We start from the raw sequence: 23,108 nt of genomic DNA on the forward strand, positions 1-23,108 counted from the left end.
AGGGAACGTGCGGCCTTGAATGTCATGACTGTCTTAATTACTTGCCTCTACTACACCTACATGTAAAGGATGTTTGTGACATTCATGTCACCTTCTTTCCTTCATCTGTCTCGATCTCATTTTCTTCCCTCCTGCTTAATGAAAGATGTATGTTGTGAGGGTGACTGCTTAGCCATAAGACAGCTGGATGTTGTTTTTAATGGTTTACTCCAGGACTAGCCACTATCCACTGCTCGTTTGATGTACTCAGTGTGGACTAGCACCTCTCAGGACAAGCTGTGTGCGCGTGTGTTTCAGAGTTGGGGATATAAAAGGTAGAGAGCTCTTGAGGGCATGCGGTTTTTCAGCTCTTCTTGTGGTCAGTTCAATCCAACACTGATTGTGTGTTATTCACATTTTAAATAGACAATGAAACCATTTCCGCTTTTCAGATACATTCAGACGTGAATATCAGCCCTTGATTTAGCTTTAAGAATTCATGGCGTGAGAGTTTGTGTACAGAAACGTGACTGCTGTCCTTTCTTTGTCCACTTCAGGTCAAAGAAAGACAAAAGTAAAGGAGTGATGAAGACAGAGACATCTGACCCTGAGCCAGAGGGCCTGACCTTGTTAGTGCCAGACATCCAAAAGACTGCAGAGATTGTTTATGCAGCCACCACCAACCTACGGCAAGCCAACCATGGTGAGAACATCCACATCACGTGGTTACGAGTGGTAACATTTATAATAATTTCATTAAATCATTATGAAACCGTATACAGTGCCAGATTAGGAGTAAATGAATGAATTTGAAAATATGAAGTGGCCCCAAAAAGTTTAAGTGACTTTTTTTTTTCTTTTTTCTTTTTTTTAAGGAAGATGCACAAGCAAAAATATAAACTGTAGATATAGTTACATATTAATATAAAATATATAGTATATATGCTTTCTAGTTGTCAAACTTAAAGGAATAGTTTACCCAAAAATTAAAATTATCTCATTATTTACTTACCCTCATAAAATCCCAGGTGTGTGTGACTGATTTTCTTCACCAGAAAACATTTGAAGAAATTTAGAAAATATCTCAGATCAGTAGTTCCTTAAAATGCAAGTGAATGATGATCCGATTTTTGAAGCTCCAAAAATCAGACAGTCAGCATAAATTTCATCCTTACGCCTCCAGCTGTTAAATTAATGTCTTCTAAAGCAACAACATTGCGAGTCTTTTTCAAAAGATTATGGATCGATTCTCAAAAGGATCAGAATTGATTCTGAGTTCAGTTTAAACTGTGGCAGCCCAGTGGTGCACCAGAAACAGTCACACGTTAAGTGCATACACTAAAGTCATGATGCTATGGGGTTGTTTTTCTGGGGTTGGCCTAGGCCCTTAGTTCCACTGAAGGGAAATGTTAATGCCTCAGCATACCAAGACATTTTGGAAAATTCTATGCTTCCAACTTTGTGGAAACAGTTTGGGGAAGGCCCTTTTCTGTTCCAGCATGACTGTGCCCCAGTGCACAAAGCAATGTACATAAAGGCATGGTTGGATGAGATTGGTGTGGAAAAACTTGACTGGCCCACACAGAGCCCTGACCTCAACCCTATCGAACACGTTTGGATGAACTAGTACGGAGATTGCGAGCCAGGCCCTCTCGGCCAACATCAGTGTCTTACCTCACAAATGCTCTTCTCGAAGAATGGGCAAAAATTCCAACAAACACACTCCAAAATCTTGTAGAAAGCCTTACCAGAAGAGTGGAAGCTGTTATAGCTGCAAAGGGGGGACCAACTCTATATTAATGACTATGGATTTAGAATGGGATGTCATAAAACCTCCTTTAGGTGTAATGTGTTGGTGTCCCAATACTTTTGTCCATATATACTTTTGTCCTGGACTAATTAATAATGAATTTAATTTTAATAATACATTTACATTGAAATAAATTTAAACATAATTAAATACCATTCAATTATTAACAATGCTTTAAACAACAAAAAGAATGTATTGTTGAAGTTGACGTGTTTATAAGTTGCCTATTCAGTGTGTTTAGATAGAGAACAAATGTTTTTATCTTGTGTTTTTAAGATAATTTATAAGGTTTTAAATTAAGAAACTGAAAATTTGTGATACTCTTCTAAACTATAGAAGCGTTTATTAAAATAAATAGACAGTAGTAGTAGTAGTAGTAATATTAAAATAATAGTCTTATCCATTAAGTTTATTTCTCACTAAAACCCTCTGGAAAAAGAAAAAAAAAAAAAATGTTCTGTATCATATGTAGGATATGATTGCTTTTGTGCTTTGAGATTTTGAACTAATAGATTTGTAAGTAGTGCAGTGCTGGATCTCCTGACTGACCACTGTCAGTCAGGAGAAGGATGGTGTGTATCTGATGACAGATTTTGTCCTTGTTTGAGGACCCCAGAGGACACACAATGACTGTTTGCCCTGACAAAATAAGCCAAAGAAATACGGCTCTTCCAAAAAAGACCCCAACCAGAACTGCCCAAATACAAACAGCACATTACGTGCCCAACCAGAGACAGAAATGTTCTGGATCATTGCTACACAACAATAAAGGATGCATATCACTCTGTCCCTAGAGCAGCTTTGGGACTCTCTGATCAACGTCTAGTTCATCTTCTTCCAACCTACAGCCAGAAACTAAAATCTGCTATACCTGTTGTAAGGTCTGTAAAGAGATGGACCAATGTAGCAGAGCTGGAACTACAAGCCTGCTTTGACTTCACTGACTGGAGTGTTTTTGAGGCTGCAGACACCAATCTGGATGAGCTCATAGATACTGTCACATCATCTACTAGGACTTACAGTATTTAACATACTACAATGACAAAAAGTGGTTTACAGCAGAAATTTGTCAGGCCAAAGAGGATGCTTACAGAGGTGGTGAACACATGACAGGAACACACTGAATAAGGAAATCAGAGTGGCTAAAAGAAAATTTTCTGATAAATTGAAAAACAAGTTTTCAGCTAATGACCCTGCATCAGTGTGGATTGGCCTGAAACAGCTTACGAACTACAGGACTCCTGACCATAACACTGTAGGGAATAAACAACTGGCTGATGACTTAAATGTGTTCTACTGCACCCCACACCTGCTCTGACCTTCACACTTACAAACACCAACACCTCCTGCAACCCTCCTCCTGCTACTCAACCTGCACTTAAGATCGGTGAAGAAGAGGTGTGTCATTTCTTCCAAAAACAAAAGACAAGGAAAGCATAGGGCCCAGATGGCGAATCACATGCTGCTTCAAATGCTCAATCATCATTCTTTTCCCAATGAAACCCAAAATCACAGAACTTAATGACTACAGACCTGTCGCCCTGACGTCTGTGGTCATGATATTATTTGAGAGACTGGTGTTGGCCCACCTGAAGGACATCACTGGACCCTTTCTAGATTCCCATCAATTTGCTTATCAAGCAAACAGGTCTGTGGAGGATGAAGTCAACATGACTGCATCATATCCTGCAACATCTGAACAGACCAGGCACATATGCAAGGTTCCTTTTTGTGGACTTCAGTTTGGCTTTCAACACCATCATCCCAGCTAATCTCCAGACTAAATTACACGAACTCTCTGTTCCCACGTCTATCTGTCAATGGATCACCAGCTTTCTGATGGACAGGCAGCAGCTAGTGAGACTGGGGAAATTCACTTCCAGCACCTGTACAGTTAGCACCAGCCCCAGGGATGTGTACTTTCCCCACTACTCTTCTCCCTGTATACAGTGACTGTGCTGCCAAGGACCCCTCTGTCAAGCTCCTGAAGTTTGCAGATGATATTACTGTCATCAGCCTCATCCAAGATGACGATGAGTTTGTATACAGAAGGGAGGTTGAACGGTTGGCTTACTGGTGTAGTCAAAACAACCTTGAGCGGAACACGCTCAAAACAGTGGAGATGATTGCAGACATCCCAACACTGGACGTATGCTTACACATACAAGGAATTTGTCTTGGTGCCAGAACCTTCCAGTGCACTTCCAGGTCCTTCTGTAGTGGAAGTTGACATGGTCTGCGCACCAATAGTCTCAGACGTATGGGAAACTAGGTGCTACAAAGAGGACCCTGTGGTTGCACAGGGAGATCTTGTGTAATGTCTCCCACAACAGTGTATTAGGAGGAAATGCATAAAGTAGACAGTTCGGCCACTGGTGAGACAGCGCATCCTGCCCTCATGGGCTGGATGTCTCTGTCCTCACAAACCACAAGCGACATTGGGTGGTCGCCTCTAATGCAAAAAAATCCACTTCTGCTTCGCAGAACTGATGCCATATGCTCTGCACCACATCCGGGTGAAGCCTCTATTCTCCTGGATTTAGAAGATCCCTTGATAGAGCACCTGCTACCTGATTGTTCGACCCCGGGATGTGAACTGCCCTCAGTGACGCTAGTCGGGGAAGAGTCCAGGTGAGAATCTTGTGAGTGAGATGCAAGGACTTGAACCAAAACCGCCATACTTTTTTGGAATTAGAAAATAAAAACCTCCCTTTGAACGAGGGGATGAACCTTTTATGTGGCTCCCTTCTCCAACAGCAAATTAATTTCCCAACCCAGGGATCTACTGTTGTGCTCCTCCAGTACTGTAGGTTTTGCATTGAAAAATGATCGACCGCCGGCCCAAGCACCTCAGGCTTTATGGGTGCGACTTTTAGTGGCAGTTGGGGGTGCTAGCATGGTCACCCTGGCAACTGCCGATGATGAGGTTGAAAACCTCGAGCAGCAGCATAGGACTTCTGAGGGCTCGGAGGCTTTGGAGTAGGATGCTGGTGGAAGGGTGGCATTGTATAGCGATGGTGAGCTTGAGCTGTTGGCACCTTAACGGCAGGATTGGTTTGCACCAATTAAATAATAATAATTAAAGAAAAATCTCACATCTGTGATTTTCTGTTGTGCAGCAATTTTCGGATTGTGCTTTGAGGATTTTGTAGAAAAGCACTTAATTTGAAAAATGAATACAATGTTGTTGTTAAAATGTAATTAATAAAAAAATATATTTTTTCATTTGATTAAAGTTTTAACAAATTCATTTGATTAGACACCATTTTGATGATAAAATTTAATTATTGTTGAATATGGAATTTTGAAAAAATATCCCTCCAATAACCACAATTTGAATGTCCTGTTGTGTTTTTGCTTAAATATTACATGCGTGGCATGTCCTGGAAAGTTGCGCCTTGAAAAGTGTGGGAACCCTATTTAAGCACCTCTTTCCACTGACAATATGTAAGTTACATATTTCAAGGCCTTATTTTTTTTTACCCTATTTGTGGAAAGTGCCAAATTTTGGGGGGAAATTTCCTGCATTATGAATGCAACCACATCAATACATCAGTTCTCTCCCTCTGTATATAATCTCTCTCTCTCTCTCTCTCTCTCTCTCTCTCTCTCTCTCTCTCTCTCTCTCTCTCTCTCTCTCTCTGTCAAACTCCCTTTGGTATCTCACCCTATCACTCTCTTGGATATGAGTGAATGAAGGGGCGTTAAACTTGGTGAGGTGGATCGATGCTGCTGTCACTATCCATAAGGAAAATCCATATGATAGGAGCAGTGAGACATTAAACCTACCACCCCGTTTAACTGCTTAATTAATACTCCGTCTTTTTTTTTTTTTTTTTTTTATGCAAGAGACAGCCTAGACCGGTTGTCTTATTGGTCAAAATCAGTTCCCGTAGTTAAGTTGAGCCGGAATGTTCCACTGCTATCAATATGTGCACGAATTTGATGACAGAGGTGAGAGTAAATGGAGTTGTCGACGTCAGAAAGATTTTATGTGGCACATAGCTACAGCGTAGCAGTTACCAGTTGTAAAACGCACTGGTCATTTGATTGGCCGATTCGGTGCATGCATCTAGGGGGAGGGACATGTGTCTGCAACCACTGCAGATTAGCTTAATGGTCAGAAATATCATAAAGCTCCTAAATATATTCAATTGTGTTGTAGCGCGAACAGCCTCCATCTGCTGGTCTAATGTCTCACTGGAGTGGAGATGGTCTGCTGGTGTCGTTGTCATTTGTCTGACTGTCTCTGGATAGTAATCTAAACTGGAGAACAGGAATGTAGTAACTCATTTGTGTAACAACATGACATTTCATGCTTCTCGTCATTTATCAATGTAACGAATTAGCCGTCGACCACACCTCATTGGGAATCTTTAATTCTCAAGTCACAATGATGTGGAAGTAGGGTTGGAAATCGAGAACTGGTTCTTATTCAGATCATTGCTTTTTTATTTACTAATCTAGAACCGATTTATTTTCATAACAGTTAATGTTCTATTAACTGTTCTTGAATTTATCCATTCTTCACCAATTTGGATGGAACACCACACTAAAATAGTTTTTTCTGTTAATATCTGACCAGCACATCCTATTCTGATTCATAAGCAAATGGCTTTTTTGAACGGGTTCTTTTTTAAGAAATGACTTTATATATATATATATATATTGAATTCCTCAATCTAACGGCTATTAAGTACGTAATGAATCATAATCGATTCAATGAAGAACTGGAATCAGTAAAATTCTTGAGATTACCATCCCTATATGGCTGGTTGTACGAGACATATTTTGCTTAATGTTTTTCCAAGCACTATGTTCTTTGTACCACTGCCAGCAGAACAACAAGCTTTCATCCAGGTGACTTGAGTGTCTCATATAGGGATATTTGCTGTACAGAGATGAGAGGATTGAAGATGTGACCTACTCAAACACTTCCTCAGGCTACTGTGAAACACGCATGTGCACTTAGTCCCTTGAAGTATTTCTTTCATGTGTCTTCTGTTTCTCAGAGAGAAAGATGGCCGAGAGCTCAAAGAAAGCAGCAGCAAGGCCCAAACCGCTGTCCATCTTGCGCTCAATTGAGGAGAAATACACGGCAGCAATGAAGAAACTACAGTTTGGTATGTCTTGCACAACATGTTCTGATTGTAGGCAACCTGATGTATATGGGTTTACAGATACAGATTTCTAGAGACCTGTTTGGCCAATGTTTGGTCAACAGAATTGGCAGACTTTTTTCCTCTTTTTCTGCACTGATTTGGGGATGAATCTCCATATAATCAGAGAGCACTACACTCTTATTGGTAGCTGAAATTCTCAGCATTTCGCAATCTCTGTAGCCATGGATTCCATCTGGGCCTTGCGTTAAGCAATGTAATATTGGTATTGCTCAAATTAAACAAATATTTATTGTATCGATATTTACTCAGAAAAGTGCTCAGTAGAGAGAGCTTTGTAGACTATTATGGAAGCTATGTAGTTTTGTCGAGTCCTGTGTAAATGAGCTATTCCACTTCTGGTAATCAACCATACAGGTACACTTATAGACTGATTCTGAAAATGTCAAAATGGTTTAAAAAAAAAATCAGCTAATTTATTGAACTGGACAATATATTGCTAATCGCTGCCCATTCAATTACTGTTACTTGATACACACATAACACCTCGCCTCTTGACTACATCGATCCACTGTTCTGATTGATGATGAGGGTTTTGTTCTGACAAAATTGATTTATCCAGATCTCAGAACACGGAAGTAACCTTTAGAGACATGACTGTAAACTCTTCAAGAACACACAGTACAGCTTATTCTAGAAGTCTTGAAAAACTGATTTGGTGTTTTTAAGCAGACCTGATGTTAGTAGAGGTAAAATACACATGCTGATTGTACTTTATAATGACAAAGTACATGTTTGTACGGTCTCTTCCAACAGACACGTTTGAGATGGTGTGCGAGGATGATGACTCTAAACTGGTGTTTAAGATGAACTACCATTACCTGTCACAGGTAAAGAACGCCAGTGACGCCAACAGTGCTGCCCGCGCTCGGCGATTAGCGCAAGAGGCTGTCACACTCTCCACATCGCTCCCTCTTTCCTCATCCTCAAGTGTGTTCGTCCGGTGTGATGAGGAACGTCTTGACATCATGAAGGTATAAGCAAACGCCTTCCATATTTGAATTTGACCAATTTTCTTATATTGAAATAAAGAATTAATGATTTTGGACCAGAATGTGTCTCTGGGGTTCTGGTATTTTCCGGTACTTTCCAACCGGTTCTTTTTGATAATTTGGTCAAACTAATGCACAAAGTGTTTATAAATCAATGGCCTGTGAAGCTGTGAGGTGAAATTGTGTTTTCAAAATGTTACACTCTAAACTAAATTGAAAACATAGTGATAAGGATCAGTAATTAACTAAAATGTTGTACTTGAGTGATAACTCTAAATGAATCAGTGAATTAATTTTAATATTTTCAATGAAAACATCTGAACAAGCTGATTCGCTTGAATCAGATTTTTCAGGGCTAATTATGAAGCAGGGCATAAGTGAATCACTTTGTCAAAAGTAACCTTTCAAATATGACAATTTATATAACTATATTGAAAACCGTTCTAAGGATCAGTAATTAACTAAAATGTTGTATGCGAGTGATAACTCAAAATGAATCAGTGAATATTTTTTTTTAATCCGTTCATTGAAATTAACCATCTGAACAAACTGATTCACTACAATGACTCAGGCTTCTTTTAGCTTTTGAAAGAAGGACATAGCTGATTCACACACTGTTGTTCAAACTGTCAAAATGAACCTTTCAAACTCTACTGCATGACAAAAAACTGCAGCAAAACTCAACGCTCTTACTCTCCAGTGGTTTCTAACACATAAACCCAGACATACGAGTGGTCACACTCTTCCTAATGACATTTCAGAGCTTCCTTTGACACGCCTCTCGGAGTGTGTAAATGTCAGTGTGTCTGGCCTTAGATTTGCTTCTCCTACAGGCGATACCACAGGCAGAGCCTCAGTCAGACTGGGCATTCACTGCACCGTCTGCTTACACTGACCCCTAACATCAGGTCAACAGCTCTCATGTTTCTCCATTATCAGCTTCTGTACACTTCATACAATCATAATGAGCATTAAGGGTAAACTGAGCTTTCCAGATTTAACCTATATCTGTGTGTATGAGCACAGCTGTGTGTGTATGTGTTTAGTGTTACGTTTGAATGGTCATGTCAAAACAGTCTTAACGCCTGAGTGCAGCTTCACCGCTTGCAGTGGAGAGAAACTGTTTCCTCACTGGATGCCATTGCCACTCTCCCTCTCTCTGTGGGAAGGGAAAATGGTTGGGATGGGCACGAGTACTTGGAAGTGACAGCAATAATCGATCATGAAAACAATAATTGCGTACATTTTTTATAACAGTAATTGTGTTTTGTATTTGTATTTTTTTAACCACATACAGGACAGAGTGATAGCTAAATGCAAAAGTGTGGAAAAGGTGACTCATTTTTACTTTTGTGATTTGTTAGGGCGTCATTTTTGGTGGTACCTTGCGGTTGAATTCATCAGACAGCAATTTGCATTTAAAAAAAAACATTTAAAAGACCGCAACAGCACTAAACACTTTGTTTAGAGCATATTCGATTATGTACTTGTAGAATGCGTTCTTCTTTTCCAAAACAGCTGGACAGAGCGCAGCTATTTTCAACTTGACATGCCATTCAAATAACATGATATTCATGGTGCAGGAGTCTGAAAAACATGAAATTACAGTGTGAGGAGTCAAACAGCAAAACATGAGGCAACATCCAATAATGTTCAATGGGATGATTTCCCTACACACAAAGTTGTGCTGGTCATGTGTTTTTGTTGTTGTTTGTTTTTTCTTTGCATAGCACTAATATTCCTGTTATATTTGAAGGCCACTGCATATATTGGAGGTTACTGTAGCATTTGTGTCATATTTATCAAAGTACATTTGACTCATTTTGCTCTTTTAACACAGAGCCTCTGGCATCCATACCCGCTGGCAAGTTTCTGAAGCATAGGATGGCAGGGCAAGAGTCATTTACATTCATGAGTAAAGCGATATCTGATTGGACCATAATAGGCATCAAGAGAACACGACCTGATTGATCAGATAACCCAACCCCTAAACCTGACAAATCATGTAGAGTTTTCTCATTAAAAAATGAAATCCGCCAACCACTTAAATACCAACAGACGCATTTTGTGAATCACGTAGAAAGCGACTTGTTGGCTTAATGCTGCCAGTGTCAACTACATTATTGTCGACTGGTCTGTACAACCTCTAAAATGTAAATTAGGTTTATTGAAAATTAGGTGTATTGTACATGTCTCACAGGCCTATTTTATTTTTTATCCTATCTATAAAAAATAAATTCCATTGTAGCTGTTGTTGGTTAATGTTCTTATAACCAAACAGCTGTCTTATAAGATCAGAATGCACGCCATGAAATTCCAAAAAAAATTCTCATTGATTTGGCTTAGCTATTTATTATTTTCAACAATGTCCTGACTGTTTTAATATGCTAAGCTTTTACTTTGTTTATTCTGTTTAGAACAGGCTGTAAGGTTTGCTTTATTGGTCATGCAATATTCCATTCAATTTTTTTCAATAAATATGCCTGTAATCGCTAACGTTGATTCAGTGAATGTGTGTCATGTTCTATATTTAATGTACAATGATCATAATGCAAGGCAAGCACTTTGCATATAAATGCTCCTTTTCAGCAGATTTTAGCATTGGATTTGGCTGTTGGAATAGATTAATATTTTAAGTGGGTCGCATAAACACCCAACTTTTATGAGGGTTCCTTACTTTTTAAAGTGGTCGACTCCAAAATGTACATTTAAACATCAGTGAAATTAGTAATTACGCACATCTGTTGAGGACTCAAGTAGATTAAATGACCAAAATGCCATCCCCAGAAGCTGTATTCCTAAAGCATCCTCCTTATCTCTCCAATTTCCAGTTCTTCTGTCTCTGCTCTTCAATATGATGTTTTCATGTACAGCTGAATGTTATTCATCTTGTGATTGGTCAGTTGCTGTGTTTTAACGTATATTTCTCTCTTGTTGTTTCAGGTATTGATAACTGGTCCTGCAGACACACCATACGCCAATGGCTGTTTTGAATTTGACGTCTACTTCCCTCAAGATTACCCAAACTCCCCTCCTCTGGTTAATCTGGAGACCACAGGTGGCCACAGCGTCCGCTTCAATCCAAACCTCTACAACGATGGCAAGGTGAGCGTGACTTCCTTTATCAATGAGCATTACTGCCTTTTTTTTACTTTGGATAACTGTTTGGTTAGATAATTTTTATATTGTTTGCTTCTTTTCTTCTAATCTCTCTGTACCTACTTTCATCCCATCTTTGACGCCCAGGTGTGTTTAAGTATCCTGAACACCTGGCACGGTCGTCCCGAGGAGAAATGGAATCCTCAGACTTCTAGCTTTTTACAGGTGAGAACAGTTCTAGCTTTCTGTGGTTTCTCTTTAGTGAAGCCTCTCAGTGTTCATTTTCTCCTCTGTTTATGCTTATTAGTCAATTAAGGTTTTGCAGAAATGTCCATTATATTAAAAGCAGCGAATTAGATTAAAGCTGGAACATATCACCTCTAATTTCTGGATGACATTGTTGCTTTTTGGAACAACATGTATTGTGAAAATACTATAGAAATAAATTAAATTATTTGTGTCTTTTTCGGAGAATGTCTAGTCATATATCGACACATACGCGCACACACCATCAGGCGTTTGCAACATTCCCATCCTGATTTCCCTGCAGTAATTATCTGCCCCAATCTCTCTCTCTCTTTCTCTCTGGCTCTTTCCATCATACCTTTCTGTATAATAGGCAGGGGAGCTGTTTTCCTAGTGTAATATTGATCTGAGTACAGGCTCTCCTCTCTTCCCTCTCCCCCCTCATTCATGCTCATGTACTGCTGCCAGCAGTTCATAGAAATGTCTCCATTGATTAGTGCAACAGTTAGCATCCAGCTGATCAATAAATGCAAATCAAGCCCAGGGACAGTGCTGCTATGGTCAGAAAGAGCCAGTGTGCTCTTCACCTGCTCCCTGCATCATTCCTCAGTGGCTTTCTAACAAATTTTTGTGTGTATTTAGGTACTAGTGTCAGTCCAGTCCCTTATCCTGGTGGCTGAGCCATACTTCAACGAGCCAGGTTACGAGCGTTCCCGGGGCACGCCAAGCGGAACGCAAAGCTCCAGAGAGTACGACGGTAACATCCGGCAAGCCACTGTCAAGTGGGCAATGCTAGAACAGATCCGCAACCCTTCACCCTGCTTTAAAGAGGTCAGATGTCAACCATCTCTCTCACACACACACACACACACACACACACACACACACACACACACAATTATCAGAAGACCATTGTCTTCCAAGGTCATGGAAGACAATGGAAAATTTTTAAATTGTGGTTGCCAGGCCTGGAAAAGCCATGAAAATGAATACAATCTTGAAAGGAACAGTTGTTTTTTTTCTGCGGAACTCAACTAGAGAAATTTAAATGTATATCCCAGTTCACTTTTCATTACACTGACAGTGTATATTGATTAAAAGGGCTACGATGGGTTTTTGGTGAGAAACAACTTGAAATATAAGTAATTTTGTTTTGTTTTTTAAATCTTGAAGTCCATTGGACATTAAAGGAATATTTCGGATTCAATACAAGTCATCAACAGCATTTGTGGCATAATGTTGGTTGCTACATAAATTCTTTAAAAAATAAAAGCAAACCTTTAGGTTACAGTGAGACACTTAAAATAGAAGTGAATGGGGGCCCAATTTCTGAACATTTAAATACTCACTTTTCAAATGTATAGCCACAAGACATAAACAATATGTATTAACATGATTTTAGTTTGAAAAAAGTGCTTACTAACTTAATAACAAATTCTATCTTTTAGAGTACAAAGCTAATTCTGGTGCCTCTGCACATTCTTGGGTCTGGTTTGGGCATATCAGCTGTTCTTGGGTTGTGCCTTTTGGCTGCCTTGCCACCCCAGGCAGTTATGAGGCTGGTACATTACCTCTGTATCCCAAAATGGACATTATACAGCCTGTTTCCATGCCAACTAGAGCATTGTTCAGGAGGATAAAGGGCCTTAATGGTCTGTCATTGGGGCAGAACTGAGTTAGGCTGGGCATTGACCGGTACAGCACAGAAGCTTGTACACAACTCATATTCACTGTGATAAATCATGAGGTATTGAGCCCAAACACAGCCAGTATGAATGATGAGAGCTTTAGGATGGTGAGAAGAGAGGACATGTAGGGAATGTCGCTCTCTCGTCACAGACATCTGCATTCAGATGTTAAAAGAGAGAGAGCTGTGACGTCATCTATATGGATGTGGTACATGGGTTTTGTCAGACACAAGTGCAGCTGAATCTTAAATAGCCTCTCTCTCTCTCTCTCACACACACACACACACACACACACACAAGCACCCATACACACAGACATTTAAACTGTGGCACGTCCACACAGATTCACACACACACACACACACACAATTTAATAAACAGCAGGACACGTAGCTATCTCCCTCTCTCACACACACTCCGAGGCAGTCAGGCAGGGTAATAAATGGTGGGCTGTTGATGTCAGAACAGGGAGGGGAAAACACGCACATACACACTCCTTTCCCACACTTTCATTCCTGTGTGGATGCAACACACTCCATAACCATGCTGATATTTGGTGTAAAAAGGTGTAAGACCGATTGTTAGCCTATCACCCTTTACTTTCATTATATGTTCCATAAGTGAAAGTCATAAGGATTTGAAACAATACACCGATCTGCCACAACATTAAAACCACATGCCTAATATTGTGTAGGTCCCCCTTGTGCTGCAAAAACAGTGCCAACCTATGCTATTCTGAGATGATATTCATCTCGCCACAATTGTACAGAGTGGTTATCTGAGTTACCGTAGACTTTGTCAGTTCCAACCAGTCTGGCCATTCTCTGAAGGCATTCCGTCCACATTCTGATATGCTATCCTTCTCACCACAATTGTACAGAGTGGTTATCCGAGTTACCGTTGACTTTTTCAGTTTGAACCATTCTGGCCATTCTCTGTTGACCTCTCTCATCAACAAGGCGTTTCCAGCCACAGAACTGCCCCTCACTGGATGTTTTTTGTTTTGGGCACCATTTGGAGTATATTCTATAAACTGTTGTGCCTGAAAATCCCAGTAGATCAGCAGTGACATAAATGCACAAACTATTTGTTTTGGTGGCATGAGGGGGACCTACATAATATTGGGCAGGTGGTTTTAATGATGTGGCTGATCGATGTATGAGGATGAATAAATTATGACAATAAAACTTTTCGGTGGATTGTTCCTTTCAGTGGCAATTCTATGCAATCGTTTTTTTTTTTTCTCTCTCGTGGTCACCCTCTCTCTCTCTTTCCAAGATCATTGTATATGTTCCTTTGGGAATGAATGAATATGAAACAAACTCTGTATTATGGAGAGGCTGTAACAGTCACATGTCTGGCTGGTGACCTTTGTGTGTACAAGAGAGAGATGGATTTATGAAGGATGGATGAATCAAGACATTGAAAGAGAGCGATGGATGGAGAGATATAAGGCCGGTGATCTGAGCTGGTGAGGTTGAGCTCTGAGCCAGCGAATGATGTGTAGAGGCCGCCTGGGTTTCCATGACAACACTGGCAAGACCATCGATCACACACACTCATTCCTGAATCCCTTTTGGCCTGTGCTCATTCTCTTCCCCCTAGATGTTTGATCCATTCAGCATCTCGCTTTCACAGGCAGGAAAATGTGCACGTCTTAATCCTGTATAGATTGTGTGTTTGTGTGTGTGATATCAAAGAGAGAACAGGTGTATTTTGTGGTTTTAAAGTCATTGTTTATTAAGGCGTTTTTACACTAGAGCTTTTGATGTGCGCCCAAATCCATTTTTAAACTTTAGTGCACGGCAAAGTACCACACTCAAGTCTTGCAAATGATTATCAGGTTCATATGGATCAAAACAATTCACAATAAGTCGCAGACGCTACGACTAATCTGTTTGAAATCGGGTCGACGAGTTGTCAGGTGGGTGCACTGTACTGATGAGCGTATGATTGGCAATGAGCAGCATCTAATGAAATAAAGAGAGAATGCAAATGGAGAGCAAGGCATTTGGAAGCAGGAGACAATAATGGGTGCAAGCCCTTCTTTCATGTTGTTCAACAAATAGACTCTCCTGTTGTTAAATGCACGAGTTTGTGAAAGAATTTCGAGATCATTGTTTCGGTCAGAATGGTGATAATGTTGTTGATACACCCAGGCTGCGATCAATTGTGTAGTAGGACTGAAAAATTTATCAGACCAAATTGTATTCTGCAGTGTGTGTAGTGCTTTCTTAAATACATGTAAATGGTGTCATTGTATTACACACTATTTTCAGTGGTTTCAGAGTGGTTGTATGCTCATTACTCAGAGATTCTATATAAGTGGTGAGTATCCCTGAGTATCCGATGTGCTCTGAGTTTGGTTCGGTGTGCTAACATTATATTTAAAGTGCTCCAAATTAACTTTAATTGCACATTTGCATAATTTCAGATATGTTTGGCCACTACAATTCACCATACAAATCTTAACCACTTTATTATGTACACCTGTACATCTACTTATTCATGCGATTATCTAATCAGCCAGTCATGTGGCAGCAGAGTAGTGTATAAAATCATGCAGGTATGGGTCTGGAGCTTTATTTAAGCAGTGTCTCGTGAAGTAGTCACGTTGCCATGGATACAGATGCAATCTCATGTTCTCCACTCAGTAGAGACTTCCAGGATGAGCACACAAACGCACCATTGTGAGTAAAGAAACAGATCATTACAGACCTAAACCAAAACCAACCAAGCTACTTTACTTTGTTCCTCCTCCTCCCTTGACCCAGCACTGCTCTTCTGGCTGTGACGGACATGCATCAGTTCTCGCGTGTTTCAAATGCCAATGCAGTTACATCACGCACATACCGCAGCTCAGCGGAAGTATGATTTAGAGTTAAAAGAAGTACTTAAATATTTGTCTTTTTCACACCAAAAGCGATCGTGTCACTTTAGAAGACTTTAATTTAATATCTGGTGTCATATCGATGACATTTATGCTGTCTCTCTGTGATTTTTGTAGCTTCAAAAGAGAAATCTCCATTCACTTGCATTTTAAGGACCTACTGAGCTAAGATATTTTTCGGTAAATGTGTTATGGTGAAGAAAGTCATACACACCTGGGATATCACGAGGGTGTGTAAATAATGAGAACATTTTCATTTTAAGGTGAACTATCCCTTTAAGATTGTTTTCTAGTGCTTCTAAAATTGTAGATGCAGTTGACGCTTGATGGATGGGCTCTAAAGGAACTGACTCATAAGTCTCTTTTTTAAGAACAGTGTTTATTTTTGTGCATTACCTTTGTGTGTGTAGGTGATCCATAGGCATTTCTATCTGAAGCGAGCAGAGATTGTGGCCCAATGTGAAGGCTGGATCTGTGATATTCAGCAGTACAGCAGTGATAAGAGAGTGGGCCGAACCATGTCCCACCATGCAGCTGCTCTAAAGGTGAGAGCAACAAATTTGTACAGTATTATGCAAAAGTCTTATGCATATTAGATCACAAACAAATGTGTCTTACAATTATTTTATACCTTTTGCTGTTGTCTGTCAATAGGAAATAACAATTTTAGCTTTCCAAACATACCTTTTATAAATGGAACATAATAGAAGTAGAACAGAGCCTATGGCCCCTATCTAAACATTGAGTCAGTCTGGGTTTACATGAAGTGACAGAAGCAATTAAGACATAAGCCTAAATACATAGGACTGTGGCAATATCTCCAAGATGCTTGAAACAACCTATCTGTCTTACCTTAAAAAACTTTGACTGTTTTAAAGGCATAGGGTTGGTCACACTCCACATTGATAAAGCAATTTTTATGTTTATTGCACTTTGTATGAAGTTCATTGATTAAAAAAAAATTCATGCCATTGTTTTAAAAAAATATCCTCACTTTACAACATTTTCCACAACTGCCCAAAACTTTTGCACAATACTGTATATTCACTGACTTAATCATTTGTCAGCAACTACCCAGTCAAATTATATGTTGTTCATTGTTTCTTAGAACTGTAATAGATGTTATGTTTTAAGTGCTGGTTGGTTTGTTCAATGGCTTAAAACTGTTTGTTAAAGAATATGTTATTTAATAACTAGGAAAAATACTTCTGTAACTGAGGCTACTGAAAAGTGTTATGGCCACTATTGCGCTCTATTGTGCCACTTGTTGTATTTGCATGACTGGTTCCATGCTCTTCCATGTGTTTGTGTATTTTTACAGAGACACACAGCTCAGCTCAGAGAGGAGCTACTGAAACTTTCCTGTCCTGAAGGCCTGGAGCCAGACGGGGAGGAGTTTTCCGAGAAGAGCACCTTGCTCATGGTCAAAGAGCTGCCCAGTCAGGACACAGAGAAGCAGACTGACAACCAAGGCGCCCACTGCAGCGATGGCCAGCTATGATCCCTTCCCACCTAAAGCCCCGCCCACCGCCTTTGACTATCCAGTGATATTGAAAAGACTGGATGGCTTTCATGATGAAGTCATCTTTTTGTCAATATTTGTATGTAAAAATCTAATTATGTTATAGCATAAAATGAGAGGACAGAAAAAAAAGAAAAACAAATACAAGAAAATGAAACCGCTTACAAACACCCATCAACACGAGACAAACCGCTGAACTTTGCTGCACCATAAAAAAAACAAAAAACAGAGGAGCTGATAAAATATCTTTTTATTTACCTGTAAAATGGTATAAACCTTTTTTTGTGCTTTTCTTTTCTTCATTTTCCCAAGTTGTTAAATAACCACTGATTGATATGTTATTAATCTTGTTTCTGTAAACAAAATTAAAGATCAAATCACAGTATATATAAGGGAACTGCCTTTAGTGGAGAATCTTTACCAAATGTTCATTTCTCTTTTGTTTTAATGAAAACCGTAACAAACACGCCAACACCAACTCTTAAGTTTCTTTAATCCTCTGGTGTCCCGCTGACAGTGCTTTGGTTTCAGCAGACTTGTATACACTTCAATAATAAAGCCTGACGTGGATGTTCAGAAGTGCTCTTATGACTGGATGCTCTTGTTCAGGCTGATCAATAGCACGTTTTATTTTTGCCCTCTCTCTGCTTTTAAGTGCAAGTTTAATAAATGCAACCTGTTTTACTTTGCTTGGAAATATATGTTAATTTTGGTCTGTGCTTGCAGATTTTAATTTATCCTCTTTTATTTATTTTTATGTCTCCAGCATGAGTTACTCACAAAGGAGGCAGAATTGCAATTATATTGCACTAGATGATATGATTAAGTGAAACACTTATAAAACACTTATAAAATCATTACACTTGTAAAATGCATTTCAAGTGTGTTCCAGTTTATTAATTTAGTGTTCATAAGTGTTGGGTAAGTTGCTCAAAGTAATCCATTATATATTACTAATTTCTTCTCTAAACATTATAAATAGATTACAATTTCTTAAAAAAACTGCACATTACTAATTACTTCACTTTTAAGATACTTTCTAAAACTATTTTCACAGAAATGTTCATTTTTCCATTTACCGAATTCAAAATAATGTCAATACACATTCTTCTGCTTTCAGAAATGCAAACACATGATTGACACATGAACAATATAATTCAAGTTTTACATTTATCCTACATATATTTAGAAATGTGTTACCCAAGTAATGTATATTAATTACTTTTTATTTGTATTAATTATGAACTCCATTGCAAGTCTGTAATCCAATAATAAGAATTTAAAATGTAAACACTACTGTTTTGACAAAGTAATTGGATTACAGTAACTAATTGCTTTTTTTTAATCAGATTACAGTAACACTGGTGTTCTTAGAGCCTTTAAGAGGGAATCTCACAAATTAATGTCTGGGTAATTTCACTTAAAAAGACATTTGATTTATTAAAATATTTCATTATGAAATAATTTTCACATTTGGGCACATCGTCCCCCAAATTCGCATTCCTGTTATGTGGAACAATTTAATTCTCATTATAAACCATAATGAAAATGATACTTTTTGACGTGACCCTGACATTTCTTGAAAATGTTCAGGACATTCATCTCATAAAGACTACAGAACTATCGCAGGTAAAGCTATTGGAATTTAGTTCTCAACTGATATTCATCCTCATATGTCTACATGCATTTACAGTGTTCAAAAAGATTTACTTTCCAAACTGAAGTTGTTTTGTGGTGCTCCAAAATGGAATAATTTCCAGCTTTTCAAATAAGCTCTATAGTTTGGATCTTTCTAAAGCCTTTGCAAGACACAATAAGAATTGAGTGAATAGAGACAAATGCTGTGTTCTGTTCCAAATCTGAGCATTTTAGAAGAGGTTTTAATATGTCTTCTGATCTTCCTGTATCTCGTGTTGTGAGTGGGAATGAATCTGATGAACATGAAAGAATGAATGAGTGTGTGTGCGCAAACAATCTCTATACACTATTGATCTAGTTTATTTTTGGGAATGCAATTGCGATCCTGAGAGCATTTACACATGTAATGTACGGTGTTCAGATGGATTCTCCCAAGTTGGTTGTGATCACCAAGGTCATGATGTATTTCTGCAAGCCGTATGTGAGCACAGGGGGCTGTTTCTGTCTTCTATATTCTGATTTATCATAATGTTGGGTGTATATCCTTGTTTCAGGATTTTATTGTATCCTGCATCGAAGACCTATAAGTTTGGTTGTCAAATTGTAGATTCCACAGTGCAGTTTTTCTCTGGGATAGTATATATCTTTTAAAATAGGATGTCATCCTTTTTTGCTTTTGGTGTGAGGGTTCACAGGTTATGTGTCACTATATTTGTGTTCCCTTTTGCTCCAACAGCAAAATAAATAAATAAAAACACTCTTACAATTCAAGATCTTTCAAAAAGATGGGAAAATAGAATGGTGGATTACAACAGTCAAAAAAGAGAAATATGCCAAATTTACTGTCACTCCCTCAGCAGCTGTGTTGACTTGTTTTCTTTAAATGAATGGCAGGTAATGCAAAAAACTAATTATGGTATAAATTTGCAGTATATGATTAAAATATTGCATTGTGGTCTCATAGAATTAATTACATTAGTTTTCCTATAGAGTGCATTTTGCAGCAGTTTATTGGTAACAATGTTATGAGTAAAATGGGAGATTATCAGTTTAAAACACTTTAACTATAGGTCATGACTTGTAAGTGGATACGTTTAACATTAGCTTTACATACTTTAAGAAACTACATTTGCCAGCTTGAGTGTTGCACTTCTGATGCAAAGGGCCAGTTCCCAAGTCCTGAAGAGTTCACAATTCAGCTTGAGGTGGAGTTAGAAAAACAGCAAATTGATGTGTTTGCTTCACATTTGATTCAATGTATCAGTAAGGTGGGTTTAAGGTAGGGAGGTTGGTTTTGCTGCCTTAAAACTCCTATAGTAATAACCTTAAAACCTTTATCAGTTTGGGAAAACATGAAACTAGCTTTTAGTCCCACACAGTTAATATTTCACCTAGGAAGCGCCACAGTATTTGTAATGAACTACAATATATCATTTTGCAAAAGTTTTGCTAAAAAGAAAAGGGTGAAATGCTTTACCACATGCTGTGAAAAGGGTTTCTGAAAGGGTCCATTCACATTTGAAATGAGGTTTACTGACATGACTGTATAGAGTAACACAATGTTGCCAAAGCATTGAGTAATAAACAGTACATACACATAAAAAACTGCACAGGTACTGTATGCACAAAAACTTGCAAACAATGAGTAAATAAGGGAACAAAGCAAAGTAGATTTTGTTTTTCTGAACATGAAAATGTTAGTGGTGCTTGATGCTAGTGCTTCTGAGTGGTTGTTAGGGTGTTCAGAGTGGTTACTAGGTGGTTGATTACAATCCCAAGTCAAAAGAGCCCTCCACTAAATCTCTTTGATATTCTGGTTCCTATATATATGCCGTTTGTCCTTCCTACAATATTTGATTCTAGTGTTTATATGTGAGTTTTTCATCCATTTAAATGTCTGCCAGCTGGTACATGCTGTGCAGTGTGCAAACCTCACTCTCCTAGCCTCAAGAAGTGCACTAGTGACTGATGCTAGGGGCTGTAGCCTTTAGCCTCCTCGTTAGTGTGCTTGCCTCCCAGGCCGGAAACCCCGGTTTGAATCCTGGGTCGAGTAGGATCGGTTACAGTGGTGCCGTGACCCGGATGGCAGTGATGTTTAGGGGGGTGAGTGTAAAGGGAGCCAGCTGGTGACTGCTGTACAGTGTGTAAACCTCACTCCCCTGCCCTCAAGAGGTGCACTAGGGGCTGTGGCCTTTAACATCCTTGTTAGCCCATCCACCTCTGGCTTTCGTCAGTTCAAATCCAGCTCTGAGTGGTTCGAGCAGGACCAGTTATACTCTTGCAAAATGTACATGCTGCTTCCAAATGTTCATGTACACCGAAATTAACCCCATTCTGCCGTCTACTGACAAACGCCATCCCCATCAGATATTTGTGAATCAATTCAAACATATTCACATTTCCCTTTGACAAGCAATCTAAGAGACAGGTTCTGGTCACATGGAAACTAGGAAGTAACGGCATTCACATAAACAATGGTAAGCAATGTTAAAATTAAATGTTTTACTCCACTGACAGTTAGGTTTAGGTTCATGTTAGGTTGAGTTAGGGTGTATGGGTTAATAAAATATGCATTCCTGTTGACTTTTGGACATGATTTATAACTAAAATCTACTGACTTTACAACTAATTTTTGGCAGTACATTGTGGACATTTCACCCAGAAACTGGTGCTCACACATGCCCATACGTTCAACAACACTTCTGTATTCGGCCAAGTGGGGGAAGCGGTTTGAACTTTTGACCTCCTGTCACTGGATTTACAGTGTATGATCAGTCTGAAAATCGGAAGACCCATTGCTAAGAAATGTATTACCAAATCTCTGCTCAACATGCTACACGATTTTAAGGTATTCATGTATGCAGCACAAACATAGCAGAATGAGCTAGACTACAAAGTTTACTACTTTTTGCTATTTTATGCTATTATATTCTTCACAGGGACCGATTATGAATTGCAAAGGACCCGGAGTCAATTATCTCCAAGGGCCCCCCTCCAAAAGTTGTTGACCTGGGTTGGGGAGTGGTGGTGTGTTTCATTGTTAATGGGTTTTCGAGTGGGGGATCGCCAAACTGGATTCCGCAACCTTAAAGCCCAGGGCCCCACTGGCCAGTCAAGGTTCAGTAATCCAGCCCTGATGCTTCATCACATGCAGAGACAGCGAGAGAGCAGAAGTGTTGCAGAATTTTTTTTATAATCTTTTATGAAAGATCTGTCTTTAACCTCTGTTTTATATCTTCTACAGACTGCATTGATGTTCTCTTGCAGTCTTTTTCTACCTGCTGATTTTCTCTCTGCCTTTATCTGTTCATTGTAAGATATTTCCTCTTTCCCTTCTACTGAGCTCTCCCTTGGGTGGTGTGTTTGTGTTTGAGTACAGCTCTCTGCGCCCTGCAGGTGTTGCCATGTGTTGTGTCGGATGGTCGACATACATCCCTTTGTTCCCCAAACAAGCTGCAACCGATGAAGCTGAGGAATCGGAGACCTTGAAAAATTGCTTCAATCATTTGAAAGACAGAGTGCTGCTGACAGTTTGGAAAATGAGACTCCAGTGGCCACTGAGATACTGTAAATCATTATGAATGTGTAAAGGTGTCCGGTAGCAGTCATGGAACACAGGTGATCGCTTGTGCTTGCACACACAACTTTCGCATCATGCATCGGACCGTGCACAGTGACATACTTACCTACATCTCCTTTTGTGAAATGTGGTGCAAGCTGAGAAATGTAATTGTTCATACCACTAAAGTTTACTTTTAGATTGGAGACCAAGTACTGAAGATCTCTTCTTTGAGGAACATTCTTAAAAGGCAGTGTTTAACACCCGATTAGTCTTTGGGTTAGCTATATTATTTTCCAATCCCATGCCCCCTTCTCCCAACCATTTCCTGACCTATTGACTGTATCAATAAATATAAAAGTCTGTAAAACGATAAACCGTCCTGAGTATTAGGGTGATTTCATACATCATTGAAAGACCCAGATGCCTTTATGTTGACTAAAAAGAGAACTGAGTGAAAAAGAACTCTGTTCTCTTTACATTTATACTGTCCTTAGTCTTGAAA

At 39.1% G+C, this 23,108-nt stretch overlaps 1 protein-coding gene across 3 annotated transcripts in view; it reads left to right on the top strand.

Moving 5' to 3' along the window:
- LOC127662259 (baculoviral IAP repeat-containing protein 6-like) overlaps positions 1–17,803 on the top strand; it is a 144,765-nt gene extending 126,962 nt beyond the window's left edge. For all 3 annotated transcript variants that reach the window (XM_052153388.1, XM_052153387.1, XM_052153389.1), the window contains exons 67-74: positions 537–682; positions 6,802–6,912; positions 7,726–7,943; positions 10,905–11,066; positions 11,208–11,285; positions 11,949–12,137; positions 16,295–16,429; positions 17,206–17,803. In XM_052153388.1, coding sequence (XP_052009348.1) covers positions 537–682; positions 6,802–6,912; positions 7,726–7,943; positions 10,905–11,066; positions 11,208–11,285; positions 11,949–12,137; positions 16,295–16,429; positions 17,206–17,385 — 1,219 coding nt within the window. In that variant the 3' untranslated portion in view covers positions 17,386–17,803. The remainder of the gene's footprint in view (positions 1–536; positions 683–6,801; positions 6,913–7,725; positions 7,944–10,904; positions 11,067–11,207; positions 11,286–11,948; positions 12,138–16,294; positions 16,430–17,205) is intronic.
- Positions 17,804–23,108: the final 5,305 nt, after the last annotated feature.

Source organism: Xyrauchen texanus, chromosome 22 (genome assembly GCF_025860055.1).
Source record: "Xyrauchen texanus isolate HMW12.3.18 chromosome 22, RBS_HiC_50CHRs, whole genome shotgun sequence".
In the NCBI taxonomy this organism is placed as follows: Eukaryota; Metazoa; Chordata; class Actinopteri; order Cypriniformes; family Catostomidae; genus Xyrauchen; species Xyrauchen texanus.